Genomic DNA, 19,831 nt, shown 5'->3' with positions numbered 1-19,831 from the left:
CTGCGTGGACAACTCTGTGACTGGTGGACAGAAGAGTGAGCTGAGACGGGGAAGGTGGAGATGGGAGCAGGTTTGCAGAGAACTATGATTTCAGTTTTAGATGTGCTGAATTTGAGATTCTGTACACTCAGGAGGATAGCTGGAAAGAATATGACTCCCACCACATGCTGAGCACTTGCTTTACACCACGCACGGCAGCGACCACGTCCAGTCCTCACACCACCGTGATCTTACCACGAGGAACAAGCTCAGAGATGATAAACAACCTGCCCAGGGGCACAGAACTAAGTGAGGGTGGGGCTGGGATAGAACCCAGGTCTTGTTTCTAATGCTCTTTCCACCGTGGTGATCAGCCATGGCTGCACGTCACAGCCACCTGGGGAGCTCTTACCAAAACCCATCCCAGGTCCCGCTCTCAGAGACTATGATTCTGAGCAAGAGCACAGAAACAGTCTCGGTGGGAGATGGAGATATGAGGTCCTTAGTGTACGTGGAGTTACGGAAGCAAGGAGTGCGGGTGAAATCAGGCAGGAGGAAATCCAGAGAGAGGAGGAGCCGTGACAAGCCTCAAGAGCAGGGCTTTAGAGAAGGAGGGAGTGGTGGACTGTCAAATAGGACTGAAAGAGTAAGCTCCGTCAGCGTGCGCGGAGTTCATTGGTGTGAGCGTGTGAGAGGTCCTGAGTGGCCCCTTGGAAACAGTTTCCGCAGATGGGTCGTGGGAAGCTGATAGCCAAGGCTCAGGGAGTCAGTAGGAGGCAACAGAGTGGCAACATCAGGCTATCAAACTGCACGTGGAACTCGGCAGTGAAGGGAAAGGAGCATGTGGGATCACACTGCAGAACCCAGAGAGGTTTATTAGTTAGGATTGTGTGTGTGCGTGTGTGTGCATGCTTGCATGCATGTGTGTAAACAGAGGAGGCAACCTTGGGTTTTTACTGAGGGGAAGGAATCAAGGGAGAGGAGCTAAGGAGAGAGGAGAGAAGAATCCAGGGTAACTGACAGGGCAAGGCCCCGGGACATGGGCATGGGCCTCTAGAGCTGGTGGACGATCAGCCTTGGATGAGAGGAGAGACTTAGACACAAAGATACAGGTTTCCACAAGCCCAGAGGTGGGGATAGGAAGTGGCGGAGAGAATGTTTGATGGTTTCTGTTTATGAGGTACAAAGTGAGGCCATTGGCAGAATGACGGTTGACGCCAAAATATGACCCACAAACCCCGAGTGAAATTGAAGGGGGTTTCCTGGATCCCTTTCCCCAACTCATCTTCACCTCCAAGGTCATGGCTCTGATTCCAACCTTGATGCCACTCGGTGGCCCCATGGACTGGGGTTTTTGCCTGCTCTCGAGGCCTCAGCTTTTTCTTATTGACTTTGCTTTAATCCTCCTTTCCAGTTTTTAGCAATCCTATTGCCTCAGATGAAAATGTGTTCACCCTCTGTAGTCCCTGGAAACCACCACCCACCCACAAATACTCACCTGGGCACAGGCAAGCCAGGGCCAGCACCTCACTCTTATCCCCCAAGGGGAGAGGCAGACGGGGGATTGGTCCCAATAGTAACTTGATCTAACCTTTGCTTTATAGTGGACTTCATTAGAAGGCCGTGAATCCTTACAAATAAAAGGGGAATAATTCCTTCAGATTCATGACAGGATTGAATGCTTTTCTGAAAGGTCAGTAATATAATGTTGGATTTGAGATTAGAATCAGATAGGGAAATAACTAGCAGGGAAAAGGCGGGATGTTGAAGAAATAATTATCACAGAACTACATTTTAAGTAGGAAGTCCTCCACCTCTGCTTTTCTCCTCAAGTATTTAGAGATCACGGATAAAAACTCAGAAACAAACTAAAGGTGCAAAGATATCAATAAAATACAGGCAGTAAAAAGTTGGGTCCACTTACACTTTTGAATCCTGCGGCATTGGGGGTGACTTTATATGAGAGCAAGAGAGAGCATACTTGTTCTGGCTGATCTTGATGAGTGCACTCCGAGGGCAAAATTCCTGTAATAATACCAAAAGACTTCATTCAATTTAAATCAGAAATGGCCACATTCAGATGTAATTTTATTCTAGCTCAACCCATTATAGTAGCTACATTATCCTATTCAGGGTGATACTGAAGAGTGCAGTTTAAAGTGCAGAGCCTAGCTTGATAATTATATGCTGGATAAAAGTCATCGTTGAGTCCTGTCACTTCTCCACATGCTGGATCACTTGCCAAGTCCATTCACATAAGATGCACGTGTGTGCGTGCACATACACACACACATTCCTGCATATAATCCCCTTCATTCCCATCTTTATTTCAGCCTTGGCCATCTTTTTTCTGGACTCATAAACTATCACCACCACCCCTTGCTGAATGCCCCATCTTCAGCCCCAGGGGTCTCCCAGACTTTCTATCAGAACTGTCTTCAGCGTCCATCCCTCAGACCATGCCATCTAGTCGCCAGGGCCCCACTGCCCTGTGGGTAAATTCCAAGTTCCTTCTTGGGCTCTGAGGCTCTTCCTCAGGTGTCTGAGGTCACCTGCTTCCTCTCTCCCCACACCCTGGGGCCCAGGGACATCGCTTCAAACATCCCTTGACTGGCGTTCTCGTCTCTTGCCTAGTAGCTATCCCCAGAGCAGGGCCACATGTCAGAAATGCTTCCCCACCTGCTGCCCTTCCAGATTGTTTCTTTACTCTCACCCAAACAGCTCCAGGAACCTCCATGTTTCCTGGTTGATGAGAAAGCACCCCCTTCTCCCTCTTGTTCTGTCAGATTGGATACAGTGCTCCTCGGGCCACTGGCTCTGATGGTCGTCACCCTTTGCCCTTAATCCTAAAATTCATTTACCATGACCCCTCCCTGATGGATACCTCATGCTACAGTCAAGAATTGACTGGATATTTTTATTCTGTCCACTAGGGCAGTCGGGCACAGAGTTTAGAGTGCAGGCCATGAAGCCAGACTGCCTGAGTTCAAATATCTGTTCTACTGCTGACCCTGTGTTGACGTAACCTCTCAGCTTCAGGTTCCCTGTCTGAAAATGGGGATGATAACAGTACCTCCCTCATGGTGTTCTGCGCATTCAGTTGGTCACTATGTGTGATTGGATTAGTACATGTGGCACATAGCAAGTGCTTAATAAAGTTAGCCACTCTTATTTTGCTTGCTAGTCTATTTTCCAGGCATATTAAGTGGTCCATCAAGACAATGTTATTTCCATTAGAAACGTCACTCTTTCAAGTAGTTTAAAAGCAGTTGTGAGAACCTTCTCTTCATCAGGGGCTGTGCTGGGGGTGCAAAGATGAGCAGGGCACAGTCCTTGTCTTTAAGGAGCTGGGAGATTGGTGAGGAAGCCATTGTGGGAGGAGGGCAGTACAATGTGCCGGAGAACCCTGAGGGTCTCGGCAGCAAGTCACAGTTGAGCAGTCTTTCGGGTGGGTGACAGGAGTTTCATGGAAAAAAGACGGGGAGGGCAATCCAGGAAGAGTTAAAGCCCAGGCCCTTGGAAAAGCCCACTGTATTCAGGAAGCAGTGAGCTTTCCATGGGGCTGGAAACCAAGCTCACAGGGCAGGCAGGGGCTGGGCTGGGGTCATGGTGGGCTTTTCATTGAGGCTGATAAGAAGTGTGTGTGTGTGGGATGTCAGGCAGGCAAGTGACATCATCAGATTTGTAAACTGATAAAGATTTTTTCTAAAACTTTTAGGAAAAATACGTAGGGAGGAGGAGCAGTGGAGGGAGGGAGTGGTGAGGAAGAACCCGGGGAGGCCACTGAAGAACTAGAGGGAGCCCCCCAGCCGTCAAATGTGGAATGAGAGCCCAAAGACCGTCTGCTGGAGGAGTGAGGAGGCCATGATTCTGTGCTTAGTGAGGGCAGATTCTGTGCTGTAGAGCGGGCAGAATCCTGACCACAAGGAGCTGATGCACCGGGGGAATAGATCCAGCCAGGGACATCACTCTTCTAAGACATCTGGCAGTGCCAGGAAAGAGCCCACAAGACAGGCAGGGGTAAAAGAAGCCACTTTCTGCCTAGCGAGAGAGTCTTTTTCTCAATGAAAGTCTACTTACTCTCCGGTTGTTACACTTCAAAACTGTGTAGAATTTGTCTTCGCCCACATCCTGATTCGGAAGGGCTATGACAATGGCAGGGACGTAGAAGTCAAATCCGTTGGGTATCACAATTTTGGCAAATACATAATCTCCAACCTGTGGAGGGGAACATATTTCATAGCCAATATTTTGCTCATTGATCTTATAGACAATATTAATATAAGCTTGTTTATAAGATGATTAGCAAATATTGATGTTAAAATTCAAATACATATTTTTTTCTCAGTTAGAAGGAGTGTATAATTCCAAAATTCTCTGGGCTCATTGGTCCACAGCTGGAATTTTGTGATCAGTTTGGGAAAGCCCAGGTTAGCAGGACTTCTTCACCTGACAAGGGACCTGGGGACAGCCAGCAAGATGGCAAGGGGTCTGGAAACCATATCCTACAAAGACTGGTTGAAGGAACCTGGAACGTTTCACATGAGGACCAAGGAGAGATGTGAACAGTGCCCTCATGTATCTGCAGGGCTGTCACAGACAAAGGAGAGGAGCAGGTTTGTTTAGCGTTGCTCCAAAGCACACACCTGGAATCCATGGGTAAAAGTCACAAGGAGAGAACTTCCCGCAGAAAGAAAATCTTGTGAAGGGGCATACAGAGGCTGGACATTCGTGAGATGGAGAGGATTGACTGTCAGGGGGAGAGGGCACTGACGTGTGCTCTGGGTCTGGCCGGGGGAGAGCGGACCAGACAACTAAAGTGGAATCCCATGAGTGCTCCCCGGCCGCGTTTCCTCTTGGCTCCCACTACCCAAGAAACAGCAGCAGTAGGGCTTTGGGGGCTTTCTCTCCACTCTTGGGCCTTGGTGCCTGGATGAGGATAGCAGCAGGACGACGGGCCTGACACAGCACAGCTTTTATGAATTATAAGCAGGTGAGAACACATCAGCCCAGCTCGCCTGTGGAAAGCACGTTCAGATGGGACTGCATTACAGCATCAAGGTCTGGCTTCAATTGACTACAATGTCAAGGAACGTGCTACCTCTGCCCTCGTTATTAAATCCATTTCAATATAATCTTTTGCAGTTAAAATTTTAAGTCCCTTCCCCGACCCCCTATTGTCTGTAGAGTGACAGGGGCCTCAAGGCGCAATGCAAGCAAGTCTGTGCAGTCATGAGCTACTTAACAGGTGTTAGCAGATCAGGGTCGTGAGCAAAGAAATCACCAGGTAAGGGGGTCACAGGAACAGGGGCCACTGCTCTTCTGCCTAAACACAAGCTTCTTGTGTGGCCCAACCAGACGCTCAGCACAGGGCCAAACAGTGGCCACGCCGTCCCCTGTTATCCACAACTCTGGGAATGGTGACAAGGAGCCCCCGGAACAGATCGCTGGAGCAGTACCTGGAGCAGCGGGCAGGGCATGGCTCCCCCCACAGGAGTGATGAAGGAGGTGGGCACCACCTTGGTGTCTCCATACCTGAAGCCCACCAGTGCGAGGGTGGGGCTCACACACTTCTTCACAACCCCTGAAAAGAAATCAAATTTAAAACCAAATATAAAGACAAATAACGCCTATTCCCTTAGGCTTGCGGAATCCTGTTGCCTCCACTAAATTATACGACTTTGCCTGTTTAAATCAATGTGCCCCTTTGATTTCTCCACAGATACCAGTGGGTACTGAATGATGATGTGTACTGCAGTTGACCGGTTCCAAGGGGTGCGGTGCAGTGCTCTGGTTTGAGCACCTGCTGGGCTGGAAAGCCCAGAGAACGTGCAGAAGCTTGTTCAGCCAGCATCACCAGCAACCATCCTGACAGGAACATGGTTCCTAGAAACAAATATCCCCTCCCTGGATACTTCCTACCAGCTGATTTCCTCATTTATTTATTTATTTATTTTTTTTTTTTTTAAAGATTTTATTTATTCAGTTTTTTCCCCCCAAAGCCCCAGTAGACAGCTGCATGTCATAGGTTCACATCCTTCTAGTTGCTGTACGCGGGACTCGGCCTCGCGTTGGACAGAGAAGTGGTGCCTCGGGGCGCTCCCGGGATCCGAACCCGGGCCGCCAGCATCAGAGCGCGCGCACTTAACCGCCAAGCCACGGAGCCGGCCCCCTCATTTATTTATTTTAGCCATTTTTCCTTCTATAATACTTAGAGATAGAAAATCATTGTTGTTAAATTGTGAAAGTACAAAAAGGAAATATGAACTCTCACCATGAGCTTTTCATCTAATAAATGATAAGGTAACTGGGTTGAACACACCCCCGGGGCTTCCCTAAAATGTATAACCACAAAAGGAAAAAAGAAAAAAGAAGCAAGAAGTTTCCTTTTAGTTATACTCAAAGAGTTGATTATAACAGGAAAAGAAAATCCCTGTGTTAAGGTTCACATGGTTTGTCACTTATCCTAGTTGAAATTTACTTTCCCATGAAGAAGGGATTACAAATATCAAGGGGAAGTTTAGACTCCAACACTTCCCTGGGCGGTAGCCGCTGCACGCGGACTCCCGCTCAGGGACAGAAATGTGCCCGTCCCCACCGGGCTCCCACAGGTGAGTGTCCCACCCCCCGCCTCCACTCACATGCTGGCCTCGGCCAAGCCTTGTGTCCTTTGTGGCAAAGGAACAGCTGCTGATTTTCATCTCGAGTCCACGTCTCTTGTTTTAAATGGCCAAAGAAATGAAAACCTTTTTTTTTAAGAACACACACACACACACACACATACACACAAACCAGTTTTACATTGTGTGTGTCTTCTTATGGACTACAATGTTGTGTTTAGTTTTTGAAATTTTTTTTTGTATGTTATTCACACATTTTCTACCATGAACTGACTTTATCCTTTTAGTTAGAAAAACAAACACTACTTTTTAGAAAGAATTCTATTATGAAAACAATGAGAAGCCACTCCTAACTGAGGAGAATGCTCACATCTCACACACTTGCGTGCCCCCACTCCCTCCCATGGTTCAGGGGAAGGGTCTGGGCTGTCAAGACAGCCACAGATTCTTAGCCTTTGGGACTTTGCAGAATCCAGTCTTAGACCTGGGATGCAGTTGCTCAGCTGTCTGCCTAAGTAGAGTAGTTGTGACAGAGACTGCATGGCCCACGACGTCTAAACCATTTGTTATCTGCCTTTAACAGAAAAAGTCTGCAACCTCTGCTCTAGATGATCCGACCTGGACTTTTTGTATGTGACTGCAACCTTTTTGCTGTTCCTTCCATCCTGTTTTCTTCTTTGTACAATCTCTCCAGATGTGGGCCTTTGTTCACCTCCAGAACCTAGCGCAGTTTCGTAGTCTAACTGTAGAACCAGCCTCACTCTGTTGACCCCCCCGCTGCCTGGGCTCCAGAGGCTGGAGGACCCAGAGCCGGCCTGTCAAGTTACGGCTCAGTCTCTGCACTGACGGGCTCCTTCTCTACCTCACTAAGGAATTGCTACCATTTCTATGTCCTGCTTCAAGATGAGCTTCCATTCTTGGCTTCCATTACACTGCAGTTTTCTCTGCTCTCAGCCCCAGAGAGGTAAGACCATGTCTCCTGGCTCTGAAATGTCTCTGGGAACCGTTTCAGAGGCCTGGGCTCTGGAGGTTGGACCAGCACGCAGAAGCACCTCCCCTGCTTTGGTCTTTCTCCCGGTGGAGGCTTGGCGATCCCGGTCATCTTCCTGGGGATGAGTCTGGCTCCCCACCTCTCCCAGAGGGCTGTCCTACACCCAGGCCGGGGAAAAGAAGCCACGCTCCTTTTGAGATCCTCAGCAAAAACGTGGCCCATGCTCAGCGGTCAGAGGAATGGAGAAATCGTCTAAGCAGACAGCGCAGATCAGTTCGTTTGGTGAAAAACGCAGGAATAGTTCTCAATCTTTGCTCCGAACAGGAATTTCTCAGGCTGGAGAATGGATTTTTTACCTCTGGCTGTAAAAACCTTCCTATATTCACAAACCAGCTTCAATTCCATCTCCTGAAACAGGCGTTAGCTTTGCTCCATCAGAAGCGTCCCCTCCGCCCGCCCCCTCCACTCAGTGTCATCCTACACATCTATTCGTCACATTTTCTTCTTCCTTTAGTCTCAGAGGGTTCCTTTCTAGCCCACTGTGCTTGTATTTGTCTTTTTGAATTGCTGTCAAATTTTAAATTTCAAGCAGTGCCCTCTACCCCCAGCAGAGGATGTGAATTGTTTACATCTCCTAAGAGGAGCTCTCACATGGGATGATAGAAAAACTCTAGACATGTAACTAACACTTTCCAATTTACAAAATACTGTATATTATCATATTTAATGATCTTATGGGGGTTTTAAGTGGTTCAAATCCCATTTGGAAAGATAAGGAAACTGAGGCTCAGTGATTCCACCTTACTGAGGGCTAGTAGAGGAAAGAGGCAGACTTCAAAGAAATAAAAACTTAGGATTTTCTGACCCTAAATCATTACACCCGAGAAAGTATTCCATCCCCCCACCAGCCCTGCTTTTTCCTTCCTCTGTAACTCTTCCTATGGCATAGAGCAGAAACCTTGCAACCTGGACTTTTCATCACTGTGAATTTCCTGAAGTAAAATGCTCCTTCTCACTGAACAACAGGAAAGATGACCCAATTCCCACGAGTAATATTTAAAATAAGGTTTTGAAACGCATCTTCCTCCCTGCCTTTCAGCATCCTGATAAGCCAGGCTGTCAGCTTGTATCTTCCATTCTGAACAATGCAGTCATTCGTCAACTGGATAATCCACTCAGACCCCTGGAAGAGAGCTAGCTATATGGAAATCCCTGCCCTGATTCCCAAGGACAGCAGCAACTACCTGACCAGCTCTGCTCCAGTGTAGACCGGGCCTTAAGCAATGGACGCTCTGATCCAATTACCCCAAAGCCACCTTCTGCTGACGGACATCTTCAAGCCAGCTAGTTTTCATTAAAAATGTTTAGAACAAAAGTTATCAGAAAAGGAGTCACCAATGAATATCATGCCTGTGATCCACAAAACTCTCTTTGGCCTTCGTTTTTGCGAGGGAGAAAACAGTAATGCATAGTGACGAGGTGATCTGAATTAACGTCACTAATGAGGGCACGTGGACATCACATGCCTCTGAATGGGATGCCTTGAGAGGGACATGACATCATTGTCATCGCTTAGGTGGCATTCTTTCCAGGTATGCATAATCTGAATCTAATCTAACTCAAATTGAGGAATAGTCTATAAAATAATTGGCTTTACTCTTAAATAATGTCAATATCATGAAAGATGATAGAAAAGACTGGAGAATGATTCATGATTAAAGAAGACTAAAGAGACGTGTCAAGTAAATGCAATACATGATTCTGGGTTGGGACATGTACTACGTAAAAAATGCTATAAAGGCCATTATTGGGACAATTAACAAAAGTGAAATGTATAGATAAAAAGTAGTATAATGATGTTAAATTTCCTGAATTTTATAAATTTATTGTAGTTATATTAAGAGAATATCCTTGTTCTTGAGAAAGACACACTGACATATTAACGGTTAAAGGGGCAGGATGATGTTACCTAATCTCAAATAGTTCAGAAAAAATAATGTGTGTGTAGGTGTGGAGGTAAGAAGAGAGAAAGAGAATAAAATAAAGTAAGAAACGTGGCAAAATAAATGTGACAAAATGTTAAAAATTGGTAAATCTGGGTAAAGAGTATACAGGAGTTCTCTATTATTCTTGCAACTTTTCTGTAAGTTTGAAATTATTTTTTATAAAAAATAACTCTAGGGGCTAGCCCAGTGGCGCAGTGGTTAAGTTTGCACTCTCCGCTTTGGGAGCCCAGGGCGCGCAGGTTTGAATCCCAGGCGCAAACCGACGCACCGCTCATCAAGGCGCGCTGTGGTGGCCTCCCACATGCAAAATAGAGGAAGACGCGCACAGCTGTTAGCTCAGAGCCAATCTTCCTCAGCAAAAAGAAGAAGATTGGCAACAGATGTTAGCTCAGGGCCAATCTTCCTCACACATACAAAAATAAATTAAAAAAAATAATAATAATAATGGGGCCGGCCGGGTGGCACAAGCGGTTAAGTGCGCGTGCTCCGCTGCGGGGGCCCAGGGTTCGCCAGTTCGGATCCCGGGCACGCACCAACGCACTGCTTAGCAAGCCACACTGTGGCGGCGTCCCATATAAAGTGGAGGAAGATGGGCACGGATGTTAGCCCAGGGCCAGTCTTCTTCAGCAAAAAAAGAGGAGGATTGGCAGATGTTAGCACAGGGCTGATCTCCTCACAAAAAAAAAAATAATAAAAATAAAAAAATAATAACTCTATGAAGGTAAAGTAGAGTTGAAATTCCCAATTAAAGAAAAGATTCATTGACTTTGGGTGAGAGGGGAAACACAAACTCATTACATCCAGTAACCCACGCACTATCATTTAATTCGGCTGAGTCAATATTTATTAACTAGCCACTAATGAAAATGACTGATTATATGACTAAATTCAAATGTTTATTTCCTCTAAACTGACTTATTTGAGTTTAATCTCAGCCACACATTTGAAATTCTCGAATAGCCAGATCCCACGCAGCTATTAGGAGTATGTGCTCTCTGCCTCTAATTGCATATTTAAAAAAAACCAGGGCAATAATCATTGCTGACACGGCCTCGGGTATTACATGTGGCTGTGGTGTTACCCCTGTTCCCTCTACTCCCCCAGATCACAGCAGCACGTCTTCTGCATTTTCTCATCACACAGGGATGGTGCTGGGGAAAAGTTCAAGCTGTCCTACTTTTCTCTGGGACCCTGGCCAGCAAACTGATCCCAAGCCCTAATCCAGCCATTTGGAATCCAGTCCTTTTCAGCATTTCCATTCAACTGCCAAATTGGCCTTGGACCCCTCTCCAGAGCTCCAATTCAGAAAATCAAGCAGGGTGGTCTCCTATGATCACCTCCCAGCAAATCCAAGCCCCAGAGAAATGGCAGGTTCGCAGGAACTGCTCTTGCAAAGAAAAGCTCCACGCCTTAGCCTCTGAGCATCTCAGGAAACGTCAGTGTTCTAGGAAAGAACAGCTTGAGAACCTCTGGTCTCTGATAGCATATTATTATTCAACAAAAGAATCTTACAAAATAAAATATCTACCTGGAAAATAAAAGCCGTTTTCATCACATCTTGCAATAACCTTCTGGCCTTTGAGGGGATCCAGTTTTTTTGATTTGATTTTCTTTGTTGGATTTCCTTGAAATTTCTGTTGCTAAAAAAGATAAAACATTAATAATTGATAGAAAAAGTCAACGCAGACAGTGAAAATCACAGGTGTGGGGTAGGTTGGGCTCTCTCCTGAGAATCAAACTTTTGAAGAATTCCAGAACATGCATATACTGTATACCCACTCTGGAGTACTTTCTGTTCTATGTTTTTGGGAACAAGCTTTTAAAACTGAACTGACATGGCAACCACTGCCCATAGGAAGTGAGACAGAATTTGCTGTCTAAACCTAATCAAGTTTTGTTAAAACAAAAAAAAGTCAACATTTTCCAGAGAATTTAAACAGGATTCAGAGTCTTAAAATATAATATTCAATATATCCATTATATAATCCAAAATGCAACATGCAAAAAAGGAAGCAAATATGTCCAATTCTCAAGGTAAAAAGCAATCAATAGATCACAATACTGAGATGATCCAGGTGTTGGAATAATCAGATAAAGATTTTAAATCAGCAATTATAACCATAATCCATGAGGTATAGGTGAATACTCTTGAATGAATATTTTCAGCAGAGGAATAGAAACTATAAAAAAAATAACCAAATGAAAATTTTAGAAGTAAAAAATACAGTATCTGGAAGGGGTCAATGGCAGAATTGATATGACAGAGGAAAGAGACTTGAGGACAAATCAATAGAAATTATCCAATCTGAAGAACACAGAGAAAAAAGATTTTAAACAATGAGCAAGATTTCCTGTTCCAGATAACCCCTTCAAAGCCCAGCTCAGTTTTAATCTCTCTGGGAAGCCTTTACCCCCAGGCAACTTCAGAAAAAGCAAAGGAAAGGAGTGCTTTTGGTATTTCCAAATGGTACCATGTGAATAAAGGCTTGGAGTGAATGGGACAGCCCACTATGTGAAGAAACTGGGAGCATAATTTTTGATTTGTAAAATCCAACTCTAGAGTTCTATTTTCTATGCTTGATGACTGATCATTAATAGAAAAACCCAATCCCCACTAATCCTCCCCCCACAAAAAAACCCCAAAAGCCTCCATTCCACCCTCCAGAATAGTCATTATTTTTACTTCCCAATCAATTTGAGGACTAGTGCTCTTATAATGTAAATTTAAAATGAGTTATTAGAAAATAAAATAAACATATAGTGCTTGGGTTCCTGGATAAAATCTATTTAAGGATTCTAAAGAGCAAATAATAGCAAATGGGTTTGGAAAGAAGACAAGAATTCAAAGTACCACCAAACTGGTGGGGAGTTTACCATTTTTTCCCTCTGGTATTCCCTGGCCTGATCTGAAGGCAGCCCAAAACACAGAAGAGGGCACCTGGGTGCAGACAGAGAGAGCTCTAGGAGAAGCCCTTTAGTTCTGGCTTGAGGAATGGGAAAAGAAAGTTCTAATACTCAGAAAGAATGCAGACATCCTCCTTTTGTTTTCTCCATTCTCAGACCCCAGTCCCCAAGCAATCCTATGGCACTGGCAGCAGTGTTGGCAATGTGAGCCTAAAGGAGCCAAAACTCTGAAGGAGGGAAATCTTCTCGTCAGATTAGTGGCACTGTGGTCCCAACAGGGTGTGATGAATCCACATTGTTCTCTCTCTCTCTGTGTCTTGTTTCTCTTTGGCCCCAGAGGCAAGCACAATATGTGGAAGCATGCAACTGAGTTAGGAACGTAAAACCCCAGATTTCTGGCTGGACGACCGGAAAGAGGAGCCGTAGGAAACCAGAAATTACTGGGAAGGTTATTTATATTAGAAAAGAGAAGGCCAAGTATTACCCCAATACCAAATCAGACAAAGAAAAGATCACAAGAAAAAGAACACTACAGACCTATATCCCTCATGAGTATAGATGCAAAAATCTACAAGAAAATATTATCAAACAAACCCAGCAACATATAAGGATTATACACAACGACCAAGTAGGAGTTATCTGAGGAATGCAAAGCTAGTTTAACATCCATAAATCAATTAATGTGATACTCCAATTAATAGAATAAAGGATAAAACCATATTATTATTTTAATGCATGGAGAAAGAGTATTTGACAAAATCCAACAGTCTTTCATCATAAAGACTCTGGACAAACTAGGAATACGTGGGGATTTCCTCAACTTGCTGAAGGCCATCTATGAAAAGCCTATGGCAAACATGATACTTGATGGTGAAAGACAGGATGATTTCCCCTAAAGATCAGAAACAAGGCAAGGCACTTCTGCCACTGCTAGTTAACATTGTACTTGAGGTTCAATCCAGTGCAATCAGGCAAGAAAAAAATAAAGGCATGCAGATTGGAAAGGAGCAGGCAAAATTGTGTTTATTCATAAATGATATGATCCCATATGTGGAAAACCCTTGGGAAACCACCCAAAAGCTACTAGAATTAACAAGTTCAGCAAGATGTCACAATGCAAGATAAATATACAAAAAAATCAATTGTACTAATAATGAACAATCTGAAAATATAACTAAGAAAAGAATGCCATTTATAATAGCATCAAAAAGAATAAAATGTTTAGGTATAAATATATCAAAATAAATGAAAGACCTATACACCGAAAACTACACAACATTGCCAAGAGAAATTAAAGATGTAAGAAGTGGAGTGATATATCATGTTCATGGATGAGGAGACTTGACATTATTAAGATAGTCATTTTTCCCAAAATGATTTATAGATTATAGATTCAATATAATTCATATCAAAATCCCAGTAAATTTTTTAAATTTTTCTTTTTTGTGGAAATTGAGATGCTGATCCTAAAATTTACACATAAATGTAAAGGACCCAGAAGAGCCAAAACAAGTTTGAAAAAGAACAAATTTGGTGGACTTACATTTCTTGATTTCAAAACTTACTCTAAAGCTTCAGCATTCAAGAAAGTGCAGTACTGACATAAGAAGAGTCATATGATCAATGCAACAGTATTGAGAGTCCAGAAATAAACTCTTACATTTATGGTCAATTGATTTTTGACACTTTGGAAAAAAGTTTGGCAGTTTCTTTAAAAATTAAACATAAACTTACTGTATGCCCTAGAAATATGATTATTAGGTTATCTAGCCAAGAGAAATGAAAACTTATATCACACCAAGACTTTTATGTGAGTGTTCATATCAGCGTTATTCACAATAATGACAAGGTGGGAATAATCCAAATGTCTATTAACTAGGGAATGAGCAAAAAAATGTGATACATCCATACAATGGAATATTATTCAGCCATTTATATATGAAATGTACAGAAAAGGCACATTTATAGAGACAGAAATTGATTAATGGTTACCTGTGGCTTGGGGTGCGAACAGAGATTGACTGCAAATGGGCATGAGGGATCTTTTTAGGGTGACGGAAATGTTCTAAAACTGGATTGTGGTGGTGGTTGACAGCTCAAGTCAGTTTTACTAAAATCAATGAATTGAAACAGGTGAATCTTATGGTGTGAAAACTATATCACTTTTTTTTTAAGGTAAGAAAAGGCAGCCATTTATTTCTGGTTTGCTCTATGTAACTGTTCACAATATTTTGCATATATTTGGCTGAATGAGTAAATAAGCATAGAAACTTCTGAACCTACTCTTAAAGCAAAATATAAACCTCATAACCTTTTTCTTCAAATGGCTACATTTCAGAAACTGGGGATTTTCCTTCCTAGATTTTTTTCACTTTTTCCTTTCTTGACAATTCACTTATTAATTCTTGGGTTTCCCAAAGAAGTTAGTCCTCCATCCCAATCAGAGTGCCCAGTGACTTCATTTCAGCTTCTCCTCCTCACAGACCATCAAACGCCCCTCTTCGCCAGGGTACAATGCCAATATACAGTGTGTTCACATGTGTTTGATGCCACCTTTTTGCAGTGGTATAGCTGTATATCAATAAAGTACTCAATGTATATATATGTATATATTTTTTATGAGTTCATCTGCAGGCCTCCACTTAAACAAATCTTTAATTAAGGAGGCAATTGACTATAAAAATTTAAATAATTTCAGGTAGCCTGAACACCATTTGCTCGTGGGTCATTACTCATGTTCAATACAGCTTGGGCTCTGGAAATAAGTGGGCTCACTTCCTTGGTGCCCTGATGTAACTGGGTTCTATTCAGCTATCTATCATTTGGATCTGTTTGGAGATGCTTTTCAGGTTCATTAAAAGAAGTGGGAGCATGGTTTCTTTCCCAGAAGATGAAAACTTAGAGCCAGGTCCTCAGAAGTGAAGAAATAATGAACTAAGGAGTTAAGGGCTCTTGAAGGAATTGTGAGATATTATCAAGTCTTCAGACCTGTGTTGCTTGTAGCCTATGCAGCCATAGACAAAAATGTAAGCTGAACACTACCCTTTTGTTTATGAAGTTCTCATTTAGCTGGATTTTGCTCGGGTCTCTCCATTCTCACGGAATATCTATTTTTACTAATGCACTAACGCATGTCAAAGAGGATGGCCCAACATCATGGTGAATATTATCTACTTGTTCCTGTTTCACCCAGAGGAGAAACCTAAGCACTCCTTCCCATGGGACATTCAGAATGACCTGTCTGAAACGGCCTCGAAGGGAGGTGACTGGACCAGGAGACAAGAGAAATAGGACCAATTGCTGTCCAGCTGGCTGTGTGACTTTGGGCAATCTTTTAACCTTCCTGGGCTTCAGTTTCTGCATATGCAAAAGGAAAGGACAAAGTAAATGATCTCTAACATCCTCCAATTCCATATTTCTTTCCAGGAGAGTCTAGGTCTTACTAGGCTTTTCTGTAGTACTGGCGAAACTGTCAGGCCATGTGTATACAAGAGCAGGGACACAATCCTTGTTTGCAGTTTTTACAATATGAGGGAAATATACCAACCAGAACCGTGAACATGAGTAGCACAGCTTTCCGTCATATACTCCAAAGAGATGCCCACGCCACAGTTCCCTACAGTCAGTTCCTTGAAGGAAGACTCTATGTAAAATATTCTCATTATTGATAGAATTTAGAATCTTGAGAATCTGGAATGTGTCAAGTTAAATCAGCTGTTCCTTAAAAACCTCAGCTCTACATAATGTTAACTTCCAAAGTCGCCTCGCTTCATGCCACCAGTGTTCACATCAAAGACCAACTGGCCAATTGCTGTTGGTCACTGAGGCACCAGACAGCCTCCACCTCCAGACTAATAACATCCTGTTATTTCAAAAAGATGTCCACTTCAATTCCAGAAAGGCATTTTTCCCCTTTAGATTTCATCAATATAAAGACAAGCCATTTATTAGAACCTATGCCTAGATACATTTAAAGTTCCTTTTCAAAATTCTAAATGAGTAGAATCACATAATTTATTTAACTGGCTCTCTTTTCTCTCTAGATTCCAAATATTAATCCTATCCTAGCCAGAAGCTAACCAATGAGATTACTTTCTGCATTTTCACAGGTACATATCTGTAAAGTCAGTTGCCTGAAATCATCAAAGAGCTCTTTTATTCCTATAGTTGTCACTCACTTCCCAATTCATCTGATACAAAACAATCACTCACTCTGGGAAGACCTTCCCTGCACGAGCGACAACCAATGGTAGCAATGCAGAGTGCTATAGTGTTTATTTTTAACACACTGACAATGCCTTGTAAAAAAATGCTTTTCTACATGGCTGAAAGTATCCCCCCTCCTTCAAGTCATTCACACACCTGTGAGTTCACCTGAAAGGACCATTACAGATACTAAGGGGCTTTGTACACGTAACTCACACTTACTTTGCTTTTGTTTCCAACGGTTACTACTATTGGCAAGAATTCATTTCTGGTTGTTTCCACAGCATGTAGCTTTATGGAAGGAAGCATTCACTGTATACTCAATGATTCATCCATACCACTGCACAATCAATTCAGCTACACCACGGATAAAGTAGAGCAGCCATGGCAAAACAAACCTACCAGGCTGGCTTTAAATCAATGGTTCATTCCACAGAAATAGAACATCGGTTTCCCAGATGGAAGGACATCAATCAGGGTAGCTAGATATGACATCCCTTCAGCCACAATGTTGACAGCACCCTTCCAGAAAGATGATACCCCGCCATTTTTGAATCTTGCCAAAAACTTTAGAGACACTGTACAGCCCATGGCAAAGAACATTCATAGTCCTGTTCCTTTCCTGCGATACCTCACCTATGCACATGCACAGTACAAGCACGCCACTGGGTTTTAAGAAGACACCCGCAGAGGATGAGAGTCAGAGGGGATAGAGAGTGAGAACGAGAAATGCTGGTGCTAAATAAATAAGCTGACACACTTCTAGGCTTAGGTATATGGAAGTAGCTTGTGCCAGTTTCCTTTTTTGTGTGTGTGTGTGTGAGGAAGATCAGCCCTGAGCTAACATCCATGCTAATCCTCCTCTCTTTTTTGCTGAGGAAGACCGGCTCTGAGCTAACATCTATTGCCAATCCTCCTCCCTTTTTTTCCCCCAAAGCCCCAGTAGATAGTTGTATGTCATAGGTGCACATCCTTCTAGTTGCTGTATGTGGCACGTGGCCTCAGCATGGCCGGAGAAGCGGTGCGTCGGTGCGCGCCCGGGATCCGAACCCGGGCCGCCAGTAGCGGAGCGCGCGCACTTAACTGCTAAGCCACGGGGTCGGCCCGCTCGTGCCAGTTTCAGTGAGGAAGTCAGCAGGGCAATGATGCCTGGCTTGGCTCAAGGTCTCAACAGCTCTCAAGGGAGTTCTGCACCTGATTTTGTCTTTCTCCTCTATATCGGGCCTCATCGCGCTGTTGAAATAACTTTTCCAAGACACAAATCTGTTCACGTCTTCCACTTGCTGAAAATCCTCCCCTGGGTATCCATCTCCTACAGGCGTGAGTCCCTGATCCTAGGAGAGAATTCCAAGTCCCTTGAATTCTGGTGCCATATTCCCTTTCCTGTTTTGTCTCTTGTCGTTGCCCCTGGTGAACACGCCATGTTCTTGTTACCTCCTGCCTTTGCACAGGCTGTTTCTTTAACTTGAAACATTTCTCACAGTCCAACTCTCAAATTCTTACACATTCTTCCAGACGAAACTTAATTATCCCTCTCTGTGAAGCCTGCCCCCACTCCCTAGCCAGAATCGTTCACTTTTTCCTGTCTTCCAGTTGTTCTATGGCTGCCTCTGCTGTCATATTCATAACACTCTGCTCTAAGGATCTAGGTTCCATCCATTCTATAAACATTTACTGAGTGACCCCTGTGCACCAGGCACCATTCCCAGTGCTGTGGATGTAAACAAATAAGGCCAGACAAGGTCTCAGCTCTCATGGAGGTTATGGTCTATTCTATTGTCTCCTCCAGTAGGCTGGGCCCACGTCTTCAATGCAGTTAAACTCCCAATTTGTGTCCAATGTATAGTATCACCTTCAGAAGCCCCAAGGAGAGAGAGAAGACTGAGACAGGCTATTCACTGCCTGAGATCGCCTGTGCCAAGCATAGAATCTGGTCCATGGCAGGGAATGAACAAATATTTTTGGATGAAGAAATTAGGGGAATTATTTTTATTCCCACTTTATGGACAAGGAATGAAGAAGTATAACAAATAATTCACATCCCATGAACAATGAGCTTTTGATTTCCAGAATTCCAGACAAATTCAGTAGAACATACTATCTTTGTTCTGAATCACAAGAGACTTCTTTTCACTCCATTAGCAACACTTCCCATTTTTAAATTTAATATAAAGTATAGATAAAAGAATAATGCTAACAAGTTCTACTGTTAGGCAGTGGTGTCTCCACAGCTCAACTTGGGAAGTCCATCACTTGGGACTCGAAAGGGTCTGTCTCCTTCACTAGAATGAGGGTGAGACATGGTTGTGTGTTTAGGTACTCCCAGTGCCTAGAATAGTGCTTGGCACTTCATAGGAATTCATAAATACTCCAAAAAATAAATGAAAGAACAAACAGAGAGGAAGAGGCACCACGAAAGGAAGAGCATATTTTCAGGGAGAGGGGATTAACTCACCTTTGGTCTTCTTGACTCTCGGGTGCCCACGGGGCATCCGAGTTCAGAAGGCCAATGGACAGCCACACTTTGGAGGCATGAGATGGTGCCTCCAAGGAAACAGTGAACGGCTCTTTGAGGAAGTCACTTTGTTGAATAACATTAATAGAAATAAGATGTTTTGTGAAAAAATGTTTGCATTCTGCACAAAAGACACAGCTTTCTACACTGAAGGGGAAAAAATGCGATTTGTAGGGGAAAAATAAAATTAAAGAAAAATGAACAAACAAACAAAACAGAATATAAGAATCTAGAGCAGCAAACACAGAACTCAAAACCAGGCAAAGCCAGTACCACTTAGCAAAGGCTGAAACCAGAAAGAGATGAGTCACAGAGGTCAGTTCTTTGGGCGTATTTTTCAGACTATCATATAGTGAATATACAAAAATCACACGGAATTCAGTAAGATTTCAGATGATCTATTCCAGGTCTACACACACCCAAGTGTACTCAGAAAGAGGGTATTATACAGGCAACATGTATTTAGAGTCCCTAAATGTTCCTGCCCTTTGATCCAAGGATCTCACCCCTAAGAGTTTATCCTAACAAAATAGTTAAACTGTATGCACCACAGAAGTCATTAAAACATCATGTGAAAGACAAGAAAACTAGAAAACACCCAAATGTCCAA

The 19,831-nt window shown here is 43.4% G+C and overlaps 1 protein-coding gene across 1 annotated transcript in view; it reads right to left on the bottom strand.

The window, feature by feature from the left end:
• VWA3B (von Willebrand factor A domain containing 3B) overlaps positions 1–19,831 on the bottom strand; it is a 188,826-nt gene that overhangs the window by 16,662 nt on the left and 152,333 nt on the right. Inside the window, 4 exon segments of the mRNA XM_087426182.1 lie at positions 1,904–2,004; positions 4,060–4,197; positions 5,439–5,563; positions 11,125–11,236. Coding sequence (XP_087282308.1) covers positions 1,904–2,004; positions 4,060–4,197; positions 5,439–5,563; positions 11,125–11,236 — 476 coding nt within the window.

This window comes from Ceratotherium simum, chromosome 40 (assembly GCF_057802395.1).
Source record: "Ceratotherium simum simum isolate JZ-2026a chromosome 40, ASM5780239v1, whole genome shotgun sequence".
NCBI classification, from domain to species: domain Eukaryota; kingdom Metazoa; phylum Chordata; class Mammalia; order Perissodactyla; family Rhinocerotidae; genus Ceratotherium; species Ceratotherium simum.
This window is presented reverse-complemented; position numbering and strand designations above follow the sequence as displayed.